This window comes from Bufo bufo, chromosome 3 (assembly GCF_905171765.1).
Source record: "Bufo bufo chromosome 3, aBufBuf1.1, whole genome shotgun sequence".
Taxonomy (NCBI): domain Eukaryota; kingdom Metazoa; phylum Chordata; class Amphibia; order Anura; family Bufonidae; genus Bufo; species Bufo bufo.
The window spans coordinates 106,190,642-106,212,639 of NC_053391.1; the positions used below are offsets into that span (position 1 = coordinate 106,190,642).

Below are 21,998 nucleotides of genomic sequence, written 5' to 3' on the forward strand. Positions count from 1 at the left end.
AAGTGGGTCTGGGTCAAAAAAAAGTAAAAATCAAAAAACACATTTATCACTGATAAAAAATGAAAAAAATAAAATTCCCTACACATGTTTGGTATCGCCGCGTCCGTAACGACCTGATCTATAAAACGGTCATGTTACTTTACCCGAACGGTGAACACCATAAAAATAAAAAATAAAAAACTTTGACGAAATTGAAATTTTGCCCACCTTACTTCCCAAAAAAGGTAATAAAAGTGATCAAAAAAGTCGCATGTACGCCAAAATTGTAACAATCAAACCGTCATCTCATCCCGCAAAAATCATACCCTACCCAAGATAATCGCCCAAAAACTGAAAAAACTATGGCTCTTAGACTATGGAAACACTAAAACATGATTTTTTTTTGTTTCAAAAATGAAATCATTGTGTAAAACTTACATAAATAAAAAAAAAGTATACATATTAGGTATCGCCGCGTCCGTATCGCCCGGCTCTATAAAAATATCACATGATCTAACCCCTCAGATGACCACCGTAAAAAAATAAAAATAAAAACGGTGTAAAAAAAGCCATTTTTTGTCATCTTACGTCACAAAAAGTGTAATAGCAAGCAATCAAAAAGTCATATGCACCCCAAAATAGATGCCAATCAAACCGTCATCTCATCCCGCAAAAAATGAGACCCTACTTAAGATAATCGCCCAAAAACTGAAAAAACTATGGCTCTTAGACTATGGAGACACTAAAACATTTTTTTGGTTTTAAAAATGAAATCATTGTGTAAAACTTACATAAATAAAAAAAATTGTATACATATTAGGTATCTCCGCGTCCGTGACAACCTGCTCTATAAAATTACCACATGATCTAACCTGTCAGATGAATGTTGTAAATAACAAAAAAAAAAACGGTGCCAAAAAAGCTATTTCTTGTTACCTTGCCGCACAAAAAGTGTAATATAGAGCAACCAAAAATCATATGTACCCTAAACTAGTACCAACAAAACTGCCACCCTATCCCGTAGTTTCTAAAATGGGGTCACTTTTTTGGAGTTTCTACTCTAGGGGTGCATCAGGGGGGCTTCAAATGGGACATGGTGTCAAAAAAAACCAGTCCAGCAAAATATGCCTTCCAAAAACCATATGGTGTTCCTTTCCTTCTGCGCCCTGCCGTGTGCCCGTACAGCTGTTTACGACCACATATGGGGTGTTTCTGTAAACTACAGAATTAGGGCCATAAATAATGAGTTTTGTTTGGCTGTTAACCCTTGCTTTGTAACTGGAAAAAAAATATTAAAATGGAAAATCTGCCAAAAAAGTGAAATTTTGAAATTGTATCTCTATTTTCCATTAAATCTTGTGCAACACCTAAAGGGTTAACAAAGTTTGTAAAATCAGTTTTGAATACCTTGAGGGGTGTAGTTTCTTAGATGGGGTCACTTTTATGGAGTTTATAATCTAGGGGTGCATCAGGGGGGCTTCAAATGGGACATGGTGCCAAAAAAACAGTCCAGCAAAATCAGCCCTCCAAAAACCAAACGGCGCACCTTTCACTCTACGCCCCGCTGTGTGCCCGTACAGTAGTTTACGGCCACATATGGGGTGTTTCTGTAAACAGCAGAGTCAGGGCAATAAAGATACAGTCTTGTTTGGCTGTTAACCCTTGCTTTGTTAGTGGAAAAAATGGGTTAAAATGGAAAATTAGCCAAAAAAATGAAATTCTCAAATTTCATCGCCATTTGCCAATAACTCTTGTGCAACACCTAAAGGGTTAACGACGTATGTAAAATCAGTTTTGAATACCTTGAGGGGTGTAGTTTCTTAGATGGGGTCACTTTTAGGGAGTTTCTCCTCTAGGGGTGCATCAGGGGGCTTCAAATGGGACATGGTGTAAATAAACCAGTCCATAAAAATCAGCCTTCCAAAAACCAAACGGCGCACCTTTCACTCTACGCCCCGCTGTGTGGCCGTACAGTAGTTTACGGCCACATATTGGGTGTTTCTGTAAATGGCAGAGTCAGGGCAATAAAGATACAGTCTTGTTTGGCTGTTAACCCTTGGTTTGTTAGTGGAAAAAATGGGTTAAAATGAAAAATTAGACAAAAAAATGAAATTCTCAAATTTCCTCCCTATTTGCCAATAACTCTTGTGCAACACCTAAAGGGTTAACAACGTATGCAAAATCAGTTTTGAATACCTTGAGGGGTGTAGTTTCTTAGATGGGGTCATTTTTGGGTGGTTTCTATAATGTAAGCCTCGCAAAGTGACTTGAGACCTGAACTGGTCCCTAGAAATTGAGTTTTTGTAAATTTCGGAAAAATTTCAAGATTTGCTTCTAAACTTCTAAGCCTTATAACATCCCCAAAAAATAAAATATCATTCCCAAAACAATTCAAACATGAAGTAGACATATGGGGAATGTAAAGTCATCACAATTTTTGGGGGTATTACTATGTATTACAGAAGTAGAGAAACTGAAACTTTGAAATTTGCAAATTTTTTTCAAATTTTTGTTAAATTAGGTATTTTTTGGTGCAAAAAAAATTTTTTTTTTGACTCCATTTTACCAGTGTCATGAAGTACAATATGTGACGAAAAAACAATCTCAGAACGGCCTGGATAAGTCAAACCGTTTTAAAGTTATCAGCACTTAAAGGGACTCTGGTCAGATTTTCAAAAAATGGCCTGGTCCTAAGGTGTAAAAAGGCTGTGTCCTTAAGGGGTTAAAGAGGACCTTTCACCGATTTTGACCCTATGAACTAACTATACAGACATGTGGAGCGGCGCCCGGGGATCTCACTTGCCTTACTATTATCCCCAGGCGCCGCTCCGTTCTGCCGCTATGCCCTCCGGTATCTCCGCTCACTAAGTTATAGTAGGCGGAGATACCAGTCCCTAAGTTATGGTAGGCGGAGTCTGCCCTAGCGCTGGCCAATCGCAGCGCAGAGCTCACAGCCTGGGAGGTTATTTTCTCCCAGGCTGTGAGCTCTGCAATGCGATTGGCCAGCGTTAGGGCAGACTCCGCCTACCATAACTTAGGGAACGGAGATACCGGAGGACATAGCAGGAGAACGGAGCGGCGCCCGGGGATAATAGTAAGTGCAGAGAGATCCCCGGGCGCCGCTCCACATGTCTGTATAGTTAGTTCATAGGGTCAAAATCGGTGAAAGGTCCTCTTTAAGTTGCATTACTGAAATAAATGAACTTTTGCACAATATTCAAATTTTTCGAGTTTCACCTGTATATTTTTAGGAACCTTCTAAAAAAAAAGTAATTGTCCAAAGCAAAAAACCTCTTAAAAGGGAAATCTGACTTGTTTAAAAATCTTCCTAGTGCCCCTTTGGCCTCATGCACATGGCCGTTCCGTGCATTGGCTGACGGATCCAGATTTATTCAACTTGAATGGGTCTGTGGTCTGTCCGCACCGCAAAAAAAGTAGTGAATGCACTTTTTTTGTGGTGTGCAGGCACGGACAGAAACCCCACGGAAGCACTCTGTTCCGTCATTTGCACTGACCTTCTGGATTGCGGACCCATTCAAGTGCATGGGTCTGCATCCATGATGCAGGGTGCACACGGGCGATGCCCATGTATTGCGGACCTTCTGTTTCTAAAATAACAAAAGATCAGATATCTCTTACCCTTCCCCCCCTCACTGTTTCTAGCAGTGCCACTCTGGTTTGGAGGTAAGGACTGCATAGAAGTGCTGGAAACTAGGGGTTAGGTGGTATCTATTTTGAATTTTTTTATTTTTTTGTAATAGTCATAGATTTTCAAATAAGTCAGACTGCCCCTTTAAAAGGGTTGTCTGTCTGCTGAAAATTATTATATATTTTATTTTTAAGTTTTTTAAAATGGAATCAGATCCATATAAATGAAGTAATACTGTTCACCTACCACTCCTGTTTCGATACTTCCTGGTCCCCTGCTGGTCTCTTCTTCCTGTTCCCTTTGCAGCATGCAGGAAATAACCAGTTAGCCAATTACTGGCTGGTCTGTGTCCCGGCACTCCCACCAATCAGCTGTTTCAGGTAGATGTGACACTTACCGGAGCTCTGTTTTGTGCAGCTTACCAAGCACAGCGCAGTACATCGTATAGCGGCAGTGCTTGGTGTTGCAGGTCAGCCCCCTTCACTTTAATGGGCCTGAGCTGCAACTAGGACACATGACTGTTGTACAGTGATGGTGGCCTGGGAAGAGAACTGCACTCATGGAGTTCCCGGCCTCTTCTAACAGCTGATCGGTGGGGGTCCCGGGAGTCGAACTACCACCAATTTGATATTGATGAATTGGGTCCGGATTGCTGTATTTGAACCCAAATCTTATAAAAACTACGTTAAGAATATCCGTTCCATCCTGTTGTAAAATGTATTTCCTCTTTCCGAAGTTTCAGTTAGGCTACTTTCACACTAGCGTTTTTACTGGATCCAGCAGGGTTCCGCAAAAAAGCTTCCATTACTGATGATACAACCATCTGCATCAGTTATGAACGGATTCGGTTGTATTATCTTTAACATAGCCAAGACGGATCTGTCAAGAACTCCATTGAAAGTCAATGGAGGACGGATCCGTTTTCTATTGTGGCAGAGAAAATGGATCCGTCCCCATTGACTTGCATTCGGGGGTCATGCCGGATCCGTCTTGCTCCGCATCCCAGGACGAAAAGCAAACTACAACATGTTGCGGTTTGCTCTCCCCGTATGGGAATGCAACTAAATGAAATGGGAAGCATTTTGGAGCATTCTATTCAGTTCAGTTTTGACCCCATTGACAATGAATGGGGACAAAACTAACGTTTTTTTTTTTTTCCGGTATTGAGAACCTATAACTGATCTCAATACCGGAAAACTAAAACGCTAGTGTGAAAGTAGCCTAAATATTGCAAGACTGGCTTCTTCTATCATGTGTCACTTTGTTTATTTGCATAAATTACGGTATCAAAATATGAAGCTGAACTTGGCTTTGTTAATGAGGCACGAAGATGAGTTCGGCTTCATATTTTGATACAGTAATTTATGCAAATAAACAAAGTGACACGTGATAGAGGCGAGAAGAAGTAAGTTCCACGATATTTGCTAAAACTTCTGAAAGATTTTACAGTAGGATGGAGCCCGTATTCTTAAAGTTTTTTAAAAGAATCTGGTTTGGATACAGCAATCTGAACCCGATTCCCTGAAACCTATTGATAACCAATCCTGAGGATATCTCGTATTCTGATTAACGTACTTGATGGTTTTTGCAATTCTTTTAATTTCAGAGGACGGCAACATCAAGATCGCATTAAGTACCTGACTGGAGAGGTTGTGCCCAGGTAAATGACATTAATGATGTTACTGTTTTTTGTAGAAGTAATGTCAGTGGTTGTCCAAGATAATCAAAAACCTTGGACAACTGCTACAATTTCTTTAAAATTAAAAACCTTTATATACTCACCTGTTGCTCAGTTGCTTGGCAAGTTTAGTCTGGCATTCTGCTGTGGGATTGTTCATCCAAACGATCCCATAAGGGCTCTTTCACACGAGCGGATCCTGTGCGTGGAATCCGCTGCGTGAAAGAGTGCCAAGCCCCGTTCCGGACAGCAGAGACACAGAGCATTAACATGACTGATAATGCTCCGTGCCTCTGTGATCTTTTTACTACAAAATCGCAGTGACATCAAGAGCATTATCAATCATGTTAATGCTCGTGTCTCTGTCCAGAACGGGGCTTGGCTCTCTTTCACGCAGCAGATTACCCTCACAGCATCTGCTCGTGTGAAAGAGCCCTAATGCTTTCTCGTGTTTTTGCTAGAGTCTACTGCCAGGGGAGCAGATCGTATTCATATACGTACGGTATTTACATGCAGCAATCGCTCGTCTCCATTCAGATTCATTGTTTCTGGGCAGCAGATTGCTGTTTACATAGGACGATCAGCGGGTCAGAAACAATGAGTTTGAGTGCTGCCTCAATGATTGTTTCACCCATTGAATATGTGTTGGCTCATTCAGTGGGTGATTGGTGGCATATTTACATGGGGCCATTATCGGGGATGAACACTCGTACAACCGTTCATTCCCGATTTAATCTGCCCATTTAAAACTGCCTTAAAGCCAACACTGGTATTTCCCTGTGCTTGAGCGTTGCATCGTAACAGCCCTGATAAGTTCTGCTGTACTTCTCAGCATTATGTGCCGAGAACAGCTGTCACGGATGGTGTACAGGAAACAAGACAATACCATATAAACAATGTCTCTCTGGATCCACAACTAAGGAACAAAGGGAGACCCCTGCAATAGACCTGCCGCTCTCCCTCACTGCTCAGCCTATGCGAACACCCCAAAGGTGGATGGCCGCATATCCACGTTCCTCGGCTATCTATTACCTGAAGACCCTACAATAGTGAAGGGACACGACCACCGGCTCCCTACACTGACACGGAGGGAGTCAGGGTCACCTGGATCCAGAAAAGACAAAATCATAAATACATAAACAGCACTTATCTTGCAAACGAATGACGACTGGGAACAGGGAACTGGGAACAGCATGCACACACACTCCAGGAAGTTGTATCAGCCGCACACTACTGCATTATGGGGAGGAACTTAAAGGGTAGCGATCAGTCTAACTGCATGACAGCTGAGATAGACTAACGAGATGAGAAACTAAACCAAAACAAAGAAATTCAAGGAGGAGGATCTGAGAAGCTCCTGTGAGCGCTTCTCAGCTGTCTGGCTGTGACAACAGCTTCTCCTCCATTGCAGAAGAGATGGGGATAACTGGGCATGATGCTAAATAGGACCGCTACTGAACTACTGCCCAGAAGCAGTCCGATTTACTTAGATTGAGCTGCAGAAAGTTGCCAAGAACCTCTTTTACTGTTCTGCAATTGTGTGCACCTCAGAACCGAACCAAACTCTGAATCAAGGCAGGAGCAGGGTCAGGGCCAGGGACCTGAGCAAAGGATCTCTAGAATGGTGAAAAAGAGATGTTTACATATTCATCATTGTACAATGAGTTGTGAATGTACCTATTTTGTTTCTGACCTTTTAACCTTTTGAAGAAAATCTCACCAGTTTCTTGTTGCATCATAAACTGTTGGCATCAAAAAAAGTCATTTTCTTTAATTGACCCAGCCATTTTGCTAAAATCTTGTACTGAACATGGCGGTGAGTCCTGATATTCATGAGGTCCCTGCTCTCGCCTCCCCTGGACGCCGCTTGCAGTAGGAAAAGAATGTCATCCGGAATGGGAGGCAAATAAAGCCGGAGCTCATGTATATGAGGACTCGCCGCCCCTACACTGGAGCTGTTCAGTATAGATTTTAGCAGGGCTGGATTAAGTTAAAGAAAATGACCCAGCATTTTGCTAAGGGGATCTAATTTTTTTCTGACCATAGTTAGGACTCCATAAAACTAGTCACAGACTCCCTGTGAATGTTTCTCTATGTTTTATGATGGCGTTTGTCTAGTTATCACAATAACATTATTTCCTCTGCTAAATCAGCCTCGAGATGGATTTGTCAAATGCTTTAAATGAGAAGCAGGATCTACAGAAACAGCTGGAGATGCTAGCAAAAGAACATATGTCCCAAATTGCATATTTCACAGAGAGCCTTGAGGTACTGTAACATAGTGCTATTTGCAATATAACACATTTTTGAACGGCTGTCCGAATATTTCAAAGTAGTCCACACACTGCAGAAATTGTCATAAAATAACATCTACTCCTCTCTTTTACCCCCTGTCACTCTGATCCTCTCCACTGGGCTTTCTTTGGCTGCTGTGATGATGTTCCCATATATTCCACATGGTTTCTGGTTTCATATACCATATACTGCTGAAGTCAGTGACTGGCTGCAGCAGTATCTGAGGTATAATGTCATGTCACCACTGCATCCATGCAGCTGACATACTGGCTGCAGTGGCAGGGAACCTCTCTGCAGTGGACAGCCCCTTTTAACTTTTTCTAGTTCATTTATTGCTGCTTAAAAACATTGTCCTATATTACCAGCTGTCACAGATAACTCATGCACTGAAACAGGGGTCAGCAACCTCAAGCTGCTGTGAAACTACAAGGTATGACCCCCTTCCTTATTTCTGCCATGCTGTATGCTAATAGTGTGTGGTTTGCCACAGGGTGGCAACCTCAACTCTCCTGCAGAGCTGGCATCATCTGCACCTCTTTGACTCTGCCCAATCATCATAGAACAACCTACTATTAACATCTAGCTCAGCAGAGATCACTGGGGCCATATCTGGAATGGTATGTCACAACAACATGAAAAAATGGAATACTCCTGGGATTTATAGAAGGTCTGTGTATACAGGACGCGGCTGTCTTGACTAGCTCTCATGTATCGGCACATCTTCTTTTCTGGATTGTTTTACGGTTCATGAGAGATCTCTTTGCACTAGTTATTTATGCTGAGGCGTGCATGATTCCTCTCCCCACAGAGTTTTCTGTGTGCGCTCTGCTTTTTTTTCTACACTTGTAAACTTTGATACCCACTTTGCAAACTGCCCCTCCCTATGTATAGCCTGTGTAAGCTGTCCTGCTCCAGCCTCTGATCTGCCATGTACAACGTTCTCCCTTTTCCTGCTTCCATATCAAACACCGAGAGTAGGGAGGGAAAGAGCAGAGAGAGACCTTTCAGGAGCAGTGCTCTGATTGATGGATTCTAGGTGAAGGACATGCACAAACTGTAGTAGGACATTTTTAATTAAGACCTATTTAGAAAAGTGAGTAAAAAGATTGGATTGTTTCCTATACTGATGACCTATCCTCTGGATCAGTCATCAATATTAGATTGGTGGAGGTCTGATTGCCAACACCCCCGCCGATCAGCTGTTACACTTCTCATCGACGTAAATGGGACGGAGGAGCTGCAATTACACCTGATCACTGCTGCAATGTCGACAGTGAGCAGGTAAACGGTGAAGAGAATGCAGAGCTTGCATGAGCACTACGTTCTCTTCAAACATCTGATCGGCGGGGGTGCTGGGAATCAGACCCCTGCTGATTTTTGATATTGATGACCTATCCAGAGCTTAGGCCATCCAATATAGGAAAACGGCCAACCCCTTTAATTTTGCATTTAGAAAGCCTTTAGAATCAAGTTTTACTTGCTTTTCTTTGACAGTCCAACTATCCAGAACATTCGACATTCAAATTCCCAGCAGGTCCTCCTATTGCCAGTTAGAGAAATCTTTTCTATTCATCATATGGAATGTAGATTTCTGTATTGACTTGTATCTATACAGCATGTGTATGTATCTGCAGTATATACAATTAGTATAAATGTATGTGTATATGTTTGTATAGACGTGTGTTTTTTTTTTTTTTTCAAGTTTCTTGAACAGGAGAACGGTGTGTATCGGGAGCAGGTGTCAGAGACTGAATCCCAGCTCAAAATTCATCTTCGCACAGTGCTGGACAGGAACCTTCAGTGTGAGAATCTAAAGGATACCGTCAAAGAATTGCAGTAAGTGTACTGATGTTCAAGAAAATAATATATATTTTTAACTTAACCCCCTCAGGACTTTGCAATTTTCTTGCTTTACATTTTTTACTCCCTGCCTTCCTAGAGCCATAACTTTTTTATTTTATTTATTTTTTATTCCCATTTACATAGCTGTATGAGGGCTTGTATTTTTGCAGGAAAAGTTGCACTTTCTAATGGCATCATTAAATATTGCATTAAAAAAAATCCAAATGGGTTGATGTTGGAAAAATATGCAGTTCTGCAAAAGTTTTATTGGTTTTGTTTTTATGGAGTTCCCTGTGCGGTAGGGCTTCACGATATGGGAATTTTGTGCTATTGCGATTAGGGCCCTAAAAATTGCGATAACGATGTGCGATGCGATATTTTAAGGGAATTGTGCTAGGGGTCTGTTTGCTTGGATTTTCCCTTATGAGCCGCTGACGCGGCTGGGTATGACATAGTTATAGGGGATCTGTGGATGACGCTGTGTTGTGGGGGATCTGTGGATGACTCTGTGTTGTGGGGGATGTGTGCTATGACACATAGGGCCATGGGGGGGCAGCATAAGACATATAGCATCTTATGCTGGTCCCCCTCATGGCCCTATGTGTCCCCTCATGTGTCCTAAACTGCACACATAACTGCCTTTGTGTGTAAAGTATTTTACTAGTGTGTGAAACAATCTCTCCTATTGATGACAGGTCCAGCCTCTGTACTCACTGTCACGATGAATGCACTGCAGCGACGAGCGGCAGCGAGCTGGCCGGCGCGTGACTGACGTCACTTAGTAACGCTCCTCTCACTTCAGGAAGCAGGAACGTTACTAAGTGACGTCAGTCACGCGCCGGCCGGCCACCTCGCTGCCGCTCGTCGCTGCAGTGCATTCATCGTGACAGTGAGTACAGAGGCTGGACCTGTTATCAATAGGAGAGAGATCGTTTCACACACTAGTAAAATACTTTACACACAAAGCCAGTTATGTGCGCGGGGCCCCTTCATATATAATCGCGGCATTTTCGGGTCGGCCAAATCGCCATATCGCATTTGCCAATTATCGCGATTCGATTATTTTTTTGATTTATCGTGCAGCCCTACTGTGCTGTAAAACAGACCAGTTACCTTCATTCTCTGAGTACAATTACAAAGAACACATTTTATATAGTTTTTCTTGTGTTTTAATACTGAAAAAAAGGAAAAAAAAATATTTTTTCTTTTGCATCAACATATATTCTGACCCCAATATCTTTTTTTTTTATAGTTATCTCTACAGTGCTGTGTGAGGGCTCATCTGTAGTTTTTATTGATACTATTTTGGAGTGTGTGACTTTTTGATCACTTTTTGGGGGGATGGAGAAAATGGCAAAAGGCCATTTTGATTTTTCTTTTCCCTTTGCACATTTCACCGTAAGGGATACCGTATTTTTTGCTTTATAAGATGCACTTTTCACCCCAAAAAGTGGGGGGGAAATGCCAGTGCGTCTTATGAAGCGAATGCTGCTATTTTTACTTTGCTGACACTGATACATTGCCGGCCGCTATGCTGCACAGCGTGTCCTGCGATGTATCAGCGAGGAGGGGCTGGAGGCCGGAAACTTGCAGCGGGACCCGGTGTAGTCACTATACTCTATTACATTGGGCCCTGCACAGCAATCTTTATACAGTATGTAAAGTGTAGTCATGTAATCCTAATGAAATCCTCTGCAGTAGTACTTACTATCAAACTACTGTAGCAGGCAGGCCGGCCGGCCGCCAGCGTAACGTCGCGAGCCTGCTCCTCCTGCTTCATTAATAAAGTGGGAGGAGCAGGCGCGTGGCGGAGTGAGTGACGTTACGCTGCCTGCTGGCCTGCTACGGTAGTTTGATAGTAAGTACTACTGGAGAGGATTGTGCTACTTTAATTAGGATTACATGAATACACTTTACATATGAAGATTGCTGTGCGAGGCCCCGTGTATTGGGGTCACTATTTACACAGGGACACTTATGGGGGGGATCTGTGGATGACACATATATAGAATAAGATGCTATATATGTGTCATCTACAGCTCTCCCCCCCCCCCCCCTAACAGTGTCGTCCACAGATGCCCTCCCCCCTAACAGTGTCTTCCACAGATGGTTTGGGTTAGGTGTTGTGTAGATTTTATTATTTTCCTTTATAACATGGTTATAAGGGAAAATAATAGCATTCGTAATACAGAATGCATAGTACAATAGGGCTGGAGGGGTTATAAAATAAAATATTTAACTCCCCTTAATCCACTTGATCGCGCAGCCCGGCTTCTCTTCTGTCTTCTTCTTTGAGGAATAGGACCTTTGATGTCACTGCACTCATCACATGGTCCATTACATGATCTTTTACCATGGTGATGGATCATGTGACGGACCATGTGATGAGAGAAGTGACGTCATCAAAGGTCCTTTTCCTGTGCACAGCAAAGAAGAAGACAGAAGAGAAGCCGGGCTGCGCGATCAAGTGGATTAAGGTGAGATAAATATTTTATTTTATTTTTTAACCCCCTCCAGCCCTATTGTGCTATGCATTCTGTATTAAGAATGCTATTATTTTCCCTTATAACCATGTTATAAGGGAAAATAATAATGATCGGGTCCCCAACCCGGTCGTCTCCTAGCAACCATGCGTGAAAATCGCACCGCATCCGCACTTGCTTGCGGATGCTTGCGATTTTCACGCAGCCCCATTCACTTCTATGGGGCCTGCGTTGCTGGAAAAAAGCAGAATATAGAACATGCTGCGATTTTCACGCAACGCACAAGTGATGCGTGAAAATCACCGCTAGTGTGCACAGCCCCATAGAAATGAATGGGTCCGGATTCAGTGCGGGTGCAATGCGTTCATGTCACGCATTGCACCCGTGCGGAAAACTCCTCTACATAATAAATGCTATTTGCTGAAGTGAAACAACCCCTTTAAGTCCCCCTAGGGACTTACTATTGCAACTTATGGGAGTTTCATGGTGTTCCTAGGAACATCGCTGTGGTGAGCCTGGTAGCTGCGACAAAGCTACCACAGAGAGCAAATGGTTTATTGCTGCACAGGGGAGCTGCTCGGGTCCCAGTAGTACAGCGCCTCCTGGGAAAGTCACCTCAAATGCAATTGACCATTACATCTGCATGGTTGAATATTAGCGATCGGCATTATTGGCAATCACAGACATTAGCCCCGGTTGTCAGCCGTGTCAAATGGCAGAAACCAAAAAGCTATTGATTGGGGTGCCATTTTTAAAGACTGTAAGGGGTTTAAGTACTTTTATTAACATGTGACTCTAACTGCTGCATAAGTAAAGGGTACATTACCTTCACTGAGGGCAGCATAAGGTAGTGACAGAAATGCTGATCTCAGCGGTGTGTCACTCATCAGCTAAAAGTAAGTGGTTGCCGAGAACCAGCATCATAATCATTGCAGCCCAGGCCTTGAGAAGAGTCAGATCCACCTGAGAAGAGTCCTGGTTATTCCTAATCATCTGCTCTCCTCGACCATCTGCTGATGATTGGAAGTTCTCTCCTAGAGACAAAGGGAGAAGACTGTCGGTCATCAGCAGGTGGCAGGGGAGCAGGGATTCATGAATGACTCTTCTCAGGTGGTCGTGACTCTTTTCCAGGCCCAGTCTGCAATGATTGTGATGTTGGTTCTCTGCAACCACTTACTTTTAACTTTTATAAATGACAGATTGCTGAAATCAACTCACCGGTCTCTACGTTATGCTGCCTTTAGTATGGGCAACATAAAGGTGATGACAGGTTCACTTTAAAGCTAAAACTACTTTAGTCCCTTCCTGTTGCCAGTCTATAGATCACAAATGGTACAAAACACCGTGATCATAGCGGGATCTGCTTCACATCGGAGAGGGGCGGACGCGGCAGTGAGATGATCCGTGTCCTCCAGCATTCCTTAGTATGTGGATAACTGCTAATAGGAATCTAATGGCCAGCAGCACCATGTGTGTGATCTGCATACAGAGGACTGCTTGGAGGACACACATCATGTCTTCCCTGCTCCCTTAAGCCCCTAAAGAAAACAATTTTTATTGTATGTTAAGCTGTGATTTACTTGCAGGAAGGAAGGAAGTGACTTAAAAGAGAAGCTGTCGCACACTCAGGCAGAAGCTCAGACCAGGATCCTGAAACTGAACAAAGAAATGTCAGACTCGTCCACAGAAGTATCCAAAATCAAGTCACGGATGTTAGAGCTGGTACAGGATTTGAGAGAAAATACAAAGGCTGAGGTACAGAATTCTTTATCAAGTTATGTAACGCAATAAAATAAAAAAAAATTAGAAATGACAAAAAATGATTAAAGGGGTCTCATTCCAGCAAATGTCATTTATTTTACACTGCTGGTTTCCAAGGGCTACCGCCGCGCAGATGCAAGGTAGCTGCGTGGGAGTTACTGCGCATGTGTGCCTATGCATCCATGGTCAGTTCTTTTTCCTATAATGTGCAAGCACGACCACCACTGCTCGGTCCCATGGTGGTCCTAACCCCTGGATACAATCAGTCTATAATGCGATGGAAAAATGAATCAAGCCAATCAAAGGAGACAATATGGACAATCCCAATACATCAATAAATGGCTTTCTCTACATTATAAATGACATTTGCTAAAGTGACACAACCCCTTTAACTTGGGGAGATTTCTGAAAACGATGATTTGTCATTGTGATTTATAACCATCGCATACAGGGGTTTTACAATTGTACAAGTTCATGTAAAACTGCTTTTAGTTCCTACAGGACTCGGACAAAATGAAAGCTGAGCTCTGATTGGTTACTATGGACAAATAAGACAGATTTACTATTGGGCAGTTTGATTTGGAGATACTGGAGGCGGGCTACTTTTTTGTGGACCACCCTGTAGAATAATAATAAAAATTTAGATATTTTTTTAATTGTAACATTTTCTGTGGTCTCTGTAATGTTATAGTCTGCATTTATAGCCTAAGTTTAATCCTTTTCTGTAGGCAATAGAGAGTTTACTTGGGTCACAAACACCCGGCCGAAACCTTGTACCATGTAAGGATGAAGAGCTGACTACTAGTGTCTATGCAGAAGGTGAGAATTGAAAACTGTTCTCCAGGACTTTTATATTGATGGCCTATACTTAGGATAGCTCATCAATACCAGGCAGGGGTACGGCTCATGGAAGCTGCTGAGCTGTTCTACACCTGAACTACCACGCATCATTCACTTCAATGGGGCTGAGCATGATACAAAGTACAGCTGCTAGACAATGTACGGCGATGTGCTTGGTGAGCAAGGAGAAGGCCGCAGCACTCATAGGAGCACTGGTGTCTTCTCAAACAGTGGGCGCTGGCATCCCTTGGTATAGGACCCCCACCGATCAGATACTGATAACCTATCCTCAGGATAGGTTATCAGTATCGAAATCACAGAAAACCCCTTTAATGCGGTTTTACACTGCACAATTGTTGGACCAATTATCATGAATAAACGTTATTATGAACACCTTCCTGATAATAGACCAGTGTAAATGTGCTGCTGATGAACGAGCAAAACACTCAGTCATCAGGTGAAATGATCTTTCATGCAGAACATTGTCGTCGTTAGTGGGGATCAGATCGGACTGTGTGAACAATGAATCTGTATGATATACAATGGAAGACATTGCTGCATGTAAATGCTGCTCGTTTCTCCACTGACGAGCAGGCAGTTATTGGGAAGGTCCCCTCCTAATTGCCTCGAGCATGTAAATGCCTTTACCCTTTAAAGAGGACCTTTCACCTTGAAAAACATTGTGAACTAAGTATGCTGCCATGGAGAGCGGCACCCGGGGATCTCACTGCACTTACTATTATCCCCGGGCGCCGCTCCGTTCTCCAGTTATCCCCTCCGGTATCTTCACTCACTAAGTTATAGTAGGCGGTGTCTGCCCTTGTCCTGTGGGCGTCTCCTTCTCCTAGGCTGCAGCGCTGGCCAATCGCAGCGCACAGCCTGGGAGGTTTTTTTCTCTCAGGCTGTGAGCTGTTCGCTGCGATTGGCCAGCGCTGCAGCCTAGGAGAAGGAGACGCCCACAGGACAAGGGCAGACACCACCTACTATAACTTAGTGAGTGAAGATACTGGAGGGGAGAACGGAGCGGCGCCCGGGGATAATAGTAAGTGCAGTGAGATCCCCGGGTGCCGCTCTCCATGGCAGCAGACCTAGTTCACAATGTTTTTCAAGGTGAAAGGTCCTCTTTAAACAGAGTCTGTCACCAACCTGACTGGTTTTAAACTGTTCGCATAGTTCAGAGGGACTCAAAGACATAACACAGATGTTACTTTTATTTTCACATCCTCCATATTGTCAAAAAAGTAGTTTTTATTATATTCTACTGAGCCATTGCAAGCGCCCAGGCCACCTATTTACGGTGGCCTAGTTTAAGCACTGTATGGGATGCGGTTCTCACATGTGTCCGTCTCCTGTTTTAAAGCCCTGGAGCACCAGAAGCATCAATCTTGGCTGTTTAAGGCTACTTTCACACTTGCGTGGGGATCTCCATACCAGAGAAAAATGCTTCAGTTTTGTCCACATTCATTGTAAAATGGGGACAAAACTGAACAGAACAGCATGTTCCAAAATGCATTGCGTTCCGTTTGGTTGGGTTCACATACCGGAGAGCTAACAGCAGCAAGTTGCAGTTTTCTGTCCGGCATGGGATGCAGAGCCAAACGGATCCGTCCCCATTGACTTCCATTGTGTATCATGCCAAATCCATTTTGCTCTGCATCCCACACCGGACGCAAAACTACACATCCCACATCGGACAGAAAACTGCAGGTTACTGCGGTTTGCTCTCCGGTATGGGAACGCAACAGAACACAATGTTTTCTCGGACACAAAAAACAAACAAAAAAAAACTGATCCGTCCCCCATTGACTTTCAATGGTTCATGCCGAATCCGTTCTTGCTATGTTGAAGATAATATAACTGGATCCATTCATAAAGTATGCAGCCAGATGTATTATCAGAAACTGAAGCGTTTTTGCTGATCCCTGCTGGATCAGGCAAAAACGCAAATGTGAAAGTAGCCTAACTCTTACATACAGCTTTTAATAGCATCTAAGTGGTTCAGAGGGAGCAAGCCGCCTCTGTCTCCCATAAGCACCCCACAATTGAGATTATGGGGTGCCGATGTCTTCGCATGGCAGCCTGGGGCCTGATAATATCCCTAGGCCTACCTGCTCTGTATTCCTAGCAGGCTGTGCCTCTTTGGTGCAGCCTACTGTTGACTTTCAGCTATCACTGACAGTATCATACATTGTACTGCATAAAGAGTACAAATGTATTACGGAAGTTGTCCCGCAAAACACAAGCCCCCAATCTACATAGAAAAATAAAAAGATTATACCCTTTTGGAAGATGACGATGAGAAAATATAAAAAAAAATTGCTTGGTCAACAAGGTCAACTGCAAGCTACTTTTCCCCTGCAATAATTATGACTTGGCTTCCAGGTCCACCAGAGGAAGATTTGGCTGATGCATTATGTCAGTTGGGAAGTGTTTTTGCAGATCTCATCACCACTTCATTGAATGCCATGGAGGAAAAACAGCAGATCATCCAAGACCTTCGAGTGGAAATGTGAGTTGGAGTGCAGACATTATTGCATAGTTACAGTTTAATGGATATGCAACGGGCGCCTCCTCCTAGGGCCCTCTATGGTGTAGGAATGGCAAGTGGTATAGTGCGGCCTATCTGTGTCTTTGTGTGTCACGGTGGTCCTACCTGGATACCGCTGGACCCCAGGCTTTGGCTCCAAAGCAATAAATAAAGGGGAATAATTGAGGGATTAAGGAAGAACTTGAGTCCAGACCTTGAGATGAAGTTCAATGGCAGCTTTACTTGGGTAAACGTTTTTCCAAAACAGATTTCAGGCTTTATCTTGGTTCTCTGCTGTCCGGACAAGCTTAAAGGGGTTCTGCAGTTATTTGAAACTGATGATCTATCATCTGGATAGATCATCAGTATTTGATTGGCGGGGGTCTGACACCCGGGACCCCCTGCCGATCAGTTGTTTGAGAAGGCAGCGGCGCTGGCAGTAGCGCTGCGGCCTTCTCGCTGTTTACCACAGGCCCAGTGACATCACGACTAGTATCACTGGCCTGGGCGGAGCTAAGCTCCATTCAAGTGAACAGAGCTTAGCCTCGCCAAGGCCAGTGATACTAGTTGTGACGTTACTGGGCCTGCAGTAAACAGTGATGGCCAGTTCGCCCGCGAACACATGCGAGCTGCCATCCTAACTGACAAGTCCGGCGATGCACAGGTAAGTCCTTACTTGTGCCTGTGCGCAAGCCAGTCTGAAATGAAATGCGGTCACCGGGAGCAGGCAGTTCCGAGAACAGCCCGATGAAGGCCCTCGGCGGCTGTTCTCTGAACTGCCTTTTTCCGGTGACCACATTTCATTTCAGACCGGCTCGCGCACAGGTAAGGACTTACCTGTGCATCACCGGACTTGTCAGTTAAGATGGTAGCTCGCATGTGTTCATGGGCGGACACGGCGAACTGGCCATCACTGGCGGTAAACAGCGAGAAGGCCGAGGACCTGGAACATAATGCATAGATGACTTTGTTAGACCCTTAAGGACAGTAGCAGGGTGTAGGAGTGGCAACACCACTTGGGGGTGTTACAGATATGTCCCAATCTGGGAGCCATTCCACAGTTTATTTACCAGTACAGTTTTGAGGATATTTGCACCAGACTGTGCAGTAATCTGATGTTGAGAAATCAAAGAGATGGATCTGACATGAGATAGTTGTCTGTACCCAGCACAATATTGTATTTAAAAAAAAAAGTTACTTGATTGTGCTTCAGTCCTGTATGCAAATTGTAAAATGATGTTTAAAGGTGGACATAACCCCTTACCGCCTTCATTTATTTTTATATATATATATATATATATATATATATCTCTCTCTGTCCCCAGATTAACATGTATGATTTGAAAATACGACTTATACCATCAAGTGGATATAGATCTTAACAAAAGAAAACTGGCTACAGCAGAAAAGGGGTTAAAAGAGTTTTCCAAGATTTTAAATACTGTTGAGTATCTGATCAGTGGGGTCCGATAGCTGTTTGAGAAGGCAGCGGTGCTCCTATGTGCGCCACTGCCTTCTATGTGCTCACCTTGCACAGCCCCATTCACTTCAATGGGGCTGAGCTGCACCTAGGCCATGTGACCAATAAACGTGTCGTCACTGACCTTAAAAAAGCTGTGAGAAGGCCGTGGAACTACTGCGAGCACTGCTGCCTTCTCAAACAGCTGATCAGCAGGGGTCCCTGGTGTCGGACCCCCCACTGATCAGATTCTTATTACCTATCCTGAGGATTGGTCATCAGTATAAAGGTCTCTGAAAACCCCTTTTAAAGATGCACACTTGGTCACTTTTATAAGGCTTGGTTTCCATGTTCAGTTTTTTTATGCAGTTTTTGAAGTTGCAGCTAGAATGGATCTCGACCTGAGTACACACATAAAGACAAAATTGAGTCTTCTTCTCTGTTCACTCTGGCTTTGGCTTCAAAAACTGCATAAAAAAGCCTGCACACAGAAATCCAGCCTAAAAGTGCAGCTTATTTTAAAAAAAAAAAAACTTTCACACACTTGTGGAAATGTCTCTGGAGGGTCTCGGATCTAGATATAAGATGGAGTAGTAATCACGGGGGGTGCTTCCTGTCCGTTACTGCATTGAATTACTCTACATTCAGCCTCTTCTTGTCCCAAAATCACTGACTGCAAAGAAAAATATGTTGTATTCAACTTTACGGCAAATTAATATAAGATGGACTTTGGAATGGCCTTAAAGAGGACCTTTCATGGGTCCAGACATTATGAAATAAGTAGCGGGTTATTTAGGGCATAGTGCAGGCATGTAAGCTCACTTACTAGCTTATCTGTCTGGCGCGCCGTTCCCCCACTGTGGCAACTTTTTTTTTTTTTTTGTTTTACTATTTTCTGCCTGGTATGCTAATGAATATCATCGGTACAAGGAGGAGCAGGAGACGGCCCCGTTTCTCAATGGGCGTCTCCTTCTCCTGGCTGTAGCGCGGTCCAATTACAGCGGAGAGAAGGTGAGCATTTTTTCTCCCTGGCTGTGATTGGACCGCTCTACAGCCAAAGAGAAGGAGACGCCCATTGTGAAACGGGGGCAGTCTCCTCCTCCCTGTACCGATGATATTCATTTCCATACCAGGCGGGAGAAGTAAAAGGGGGCACAGCGGGGGAACGGAGTGCTAGACAGATAAAGCTAGTAAGTGATCTTACATGCCTGCACTATATCCTACACACACCCCTACTTATTTCATCATGTCTGGACACATGAAAGATCCTCCTTTAAAGGGACTAAAATAGTTGTGGCGTTTGAATGCTACAAAAGGGGCTGTTGTTGAGCCCACCCATCTTGTTGACAAGAACATAAGCATGAAACTGGTATGGAACAGGAGAACCATTTAGTTTTGTAGCAAAAGGTCTCCTGCTACATATTATAGTTCCTGATTTAGAATTTTGAAATGGCATAAAGTTTTTGTGAACCATATAAATGGGATTTTCTCTAGAATACCCTGTCTCCTGTGAGGCCTCTATCCACCTTCTCGCTCAATGTTCTTCCTTTCTGCCATTCTGCAGAAATAATGATGCAGTTGAAATGTTATTTTTTCTTCTTCTCAGTGCATCTGTAAAGGAAGAACTTCAGAGTCAAAGATTGCGGCATACATCTGAAACTCGTGTCCTCCAGGAGGAGCTTGGCAGCCTGAAAAGGAGAAATTGTGTCTTAGATGAGAAGTTAAACAGCAAAGAAAAGGTGACCGTGCAAAACTTTAAATCTAATCAAAGGGAATGTGTGATCAGAAAATGACCTATTATTTAAATCCAGTTTTATGTCAAAACTTTTGGTGGTTTATATGATCTACATAAAAAACAAAACAAACAAAAAAACGTAATAATAAGCGTCAATTCCTAGTCTCTACAGATCACTTTTAATCATTACAGGCAGGATTATAATGACAGAGATCACCAATGTATTAGATAAGACAGGATCCACCATTCACAGTAGGTGATGGTCACATCTTATCTACTTCTTCCTCGAACAACGACCTCTGCACAGGCCACAGAGCATGCTCCCATAGAAGTAAAAGTGGTACCCTCCTATCTATAATGTCTATCGACCACTGTGGCTGCTCTAAATCTCAGGCAAGATGGCAGCCCCCATAATCATGTGCTGGAAATAGAATATTTTATCAAACAGATTAGAAAAAAAGAATGTGTTACGAAGCGGTTTAAACAGAGTTATCGGGGGGGCAGAGCTTTACTGCTCAGCAAGACGGACGTGTGTATGTGAGCTCCTCGCTGCACCACTCTGCAGATCGGTATATTTTGCGACTACACTAACCAAATAATGGTCAAAATAGGCAAAGACAGACCTAAAGATAAGACAGACCAAGTTAAACAAGATCCGGGGTCCCTTGGACATGGAGAAATATCTCCACAAGAAAACTACAGCAAACCAGCGGGGATCAAGTAAGATGGCGCCGGAGGGAACGAGAGGGAGCGGGAGATGAGTTCAGATGCCAAAGTAGAAGACACCTTTTGAAATTAGCTCTGCAACACCATCATGCAACTCCACTCAAATATCGCGTCAATTCCTGCAACAAGCTTTGCTGAAAGCACTAGCCCCGGTGCTACAAGATCTTGCTGAGATCAAAAGCGATCTAAAGCACATTAGACATCGAGTTGAGGTATTAGAAAACAACCAAGCGGCCATCATCTCCTATAACCGTGCCCTAGGAGACAATAACGTGGCTCAGATGGACTCGCTCATCACCTCCTTTGCCCTAATAGAGGACCAAGAGAACCGGAGCAGGCGCAAAAATATCAGGATTCGAGGCATCCCAGAAAGTGTGCTGCACGAGACTCTCCCCAGGGCCACAGATGCCATATTTACTACCCTTCTAGGAGGAGAAAGGGCTTCCGAGATCAAGATAGAGCGCATTCACAGATGCCCAAGAAGGGTGAACACCCGAGGGACGTGGTGTGTTGTCTCCTAAGTTATACAGCTACTGCTGCTCTACTCAAGAGCTGCCAGGGAAAGGTAAGAAATTCTCTTTGAAGGAGAGAGGATCCTCTTGTTTCAAGATTTGGTGCCATCAACGCTCAACAAAAGGAGGGCGCTGCGCCCGCTGACAGATCTTCTCAAGTCCAGCCAGATACCCTTCAAGTGGCTATTCCCTTTTGGACATGGGTTGCTAGATGGCCGCTAGCACATCCGCAATACCCAGTCCCCATAGCTCGGTGTGCTTTTATTGTGTCAAAAACTAATTTGATACATATGCAAATTAACCTGCGATGAGTCCTGTCCCTGACTCATCTCACATACAGGACTCATCTCAGGTTAATTTGCATATGTATCAAATCGGTTTTTGACACCATAAAAGCACACAGAGCTATGGGGACTGGGTATTGCAGATGTGCTAGTGGCCATCTAGCAGCCCATGTCCTCAGCTCTATACACAAAATCCAGGTGACAGGTTCCCTTTAAATGAGGCGGCTC

The 21,998-nt window shown here is 43.5% G+C and overlaps 1 protein-coding gene across 2 annotated transcripts in view; it reads left to right on the top strand.

Annotated features, from left to right (window-relative positions):
- SPAG5 (sperm associated antigen 5) overlaps positions 1 to 21,998 on the top strand; it is an 82,903-nt gene that overhangs the window by 54,905 nt on the left and 6,000 nt on the right. For both annotated transcript variants that reach the window (XM_040421797.1, XM_040421798.1), the window contains 7 exons: positions 5,235 to 5,288; positions 7,460 to 7,574; positions 9,304 to 9,437; positions 13,513 to 13,681; positions 14,416 to 14,506; positions 16,910 to 17,036; positions 20,120 to 20,252. In XM_040421797.1, coding sequence (XP_040277731.1) covers positions 5,235 to 5,288; positions 7,460 to 7,574; positions 9,304 to 9,437; positions 13,513 to 13,681; positions 14,416 to 14,506; positions 16,910 to 17,036; positions 20,120 to 20,252 — 823 coding nt within the window. The remainder of the gene's footprint in view (positions 1 to 5,234; positions 5,289 to 7,459; positions 7,575 to 9,303; positions 9,438 to 13,512; positions 13,682 to 14,415; positions 14,507 to 16,909; positions 17,037 to 20,119; positions 20,253 to 21,998) is intronic.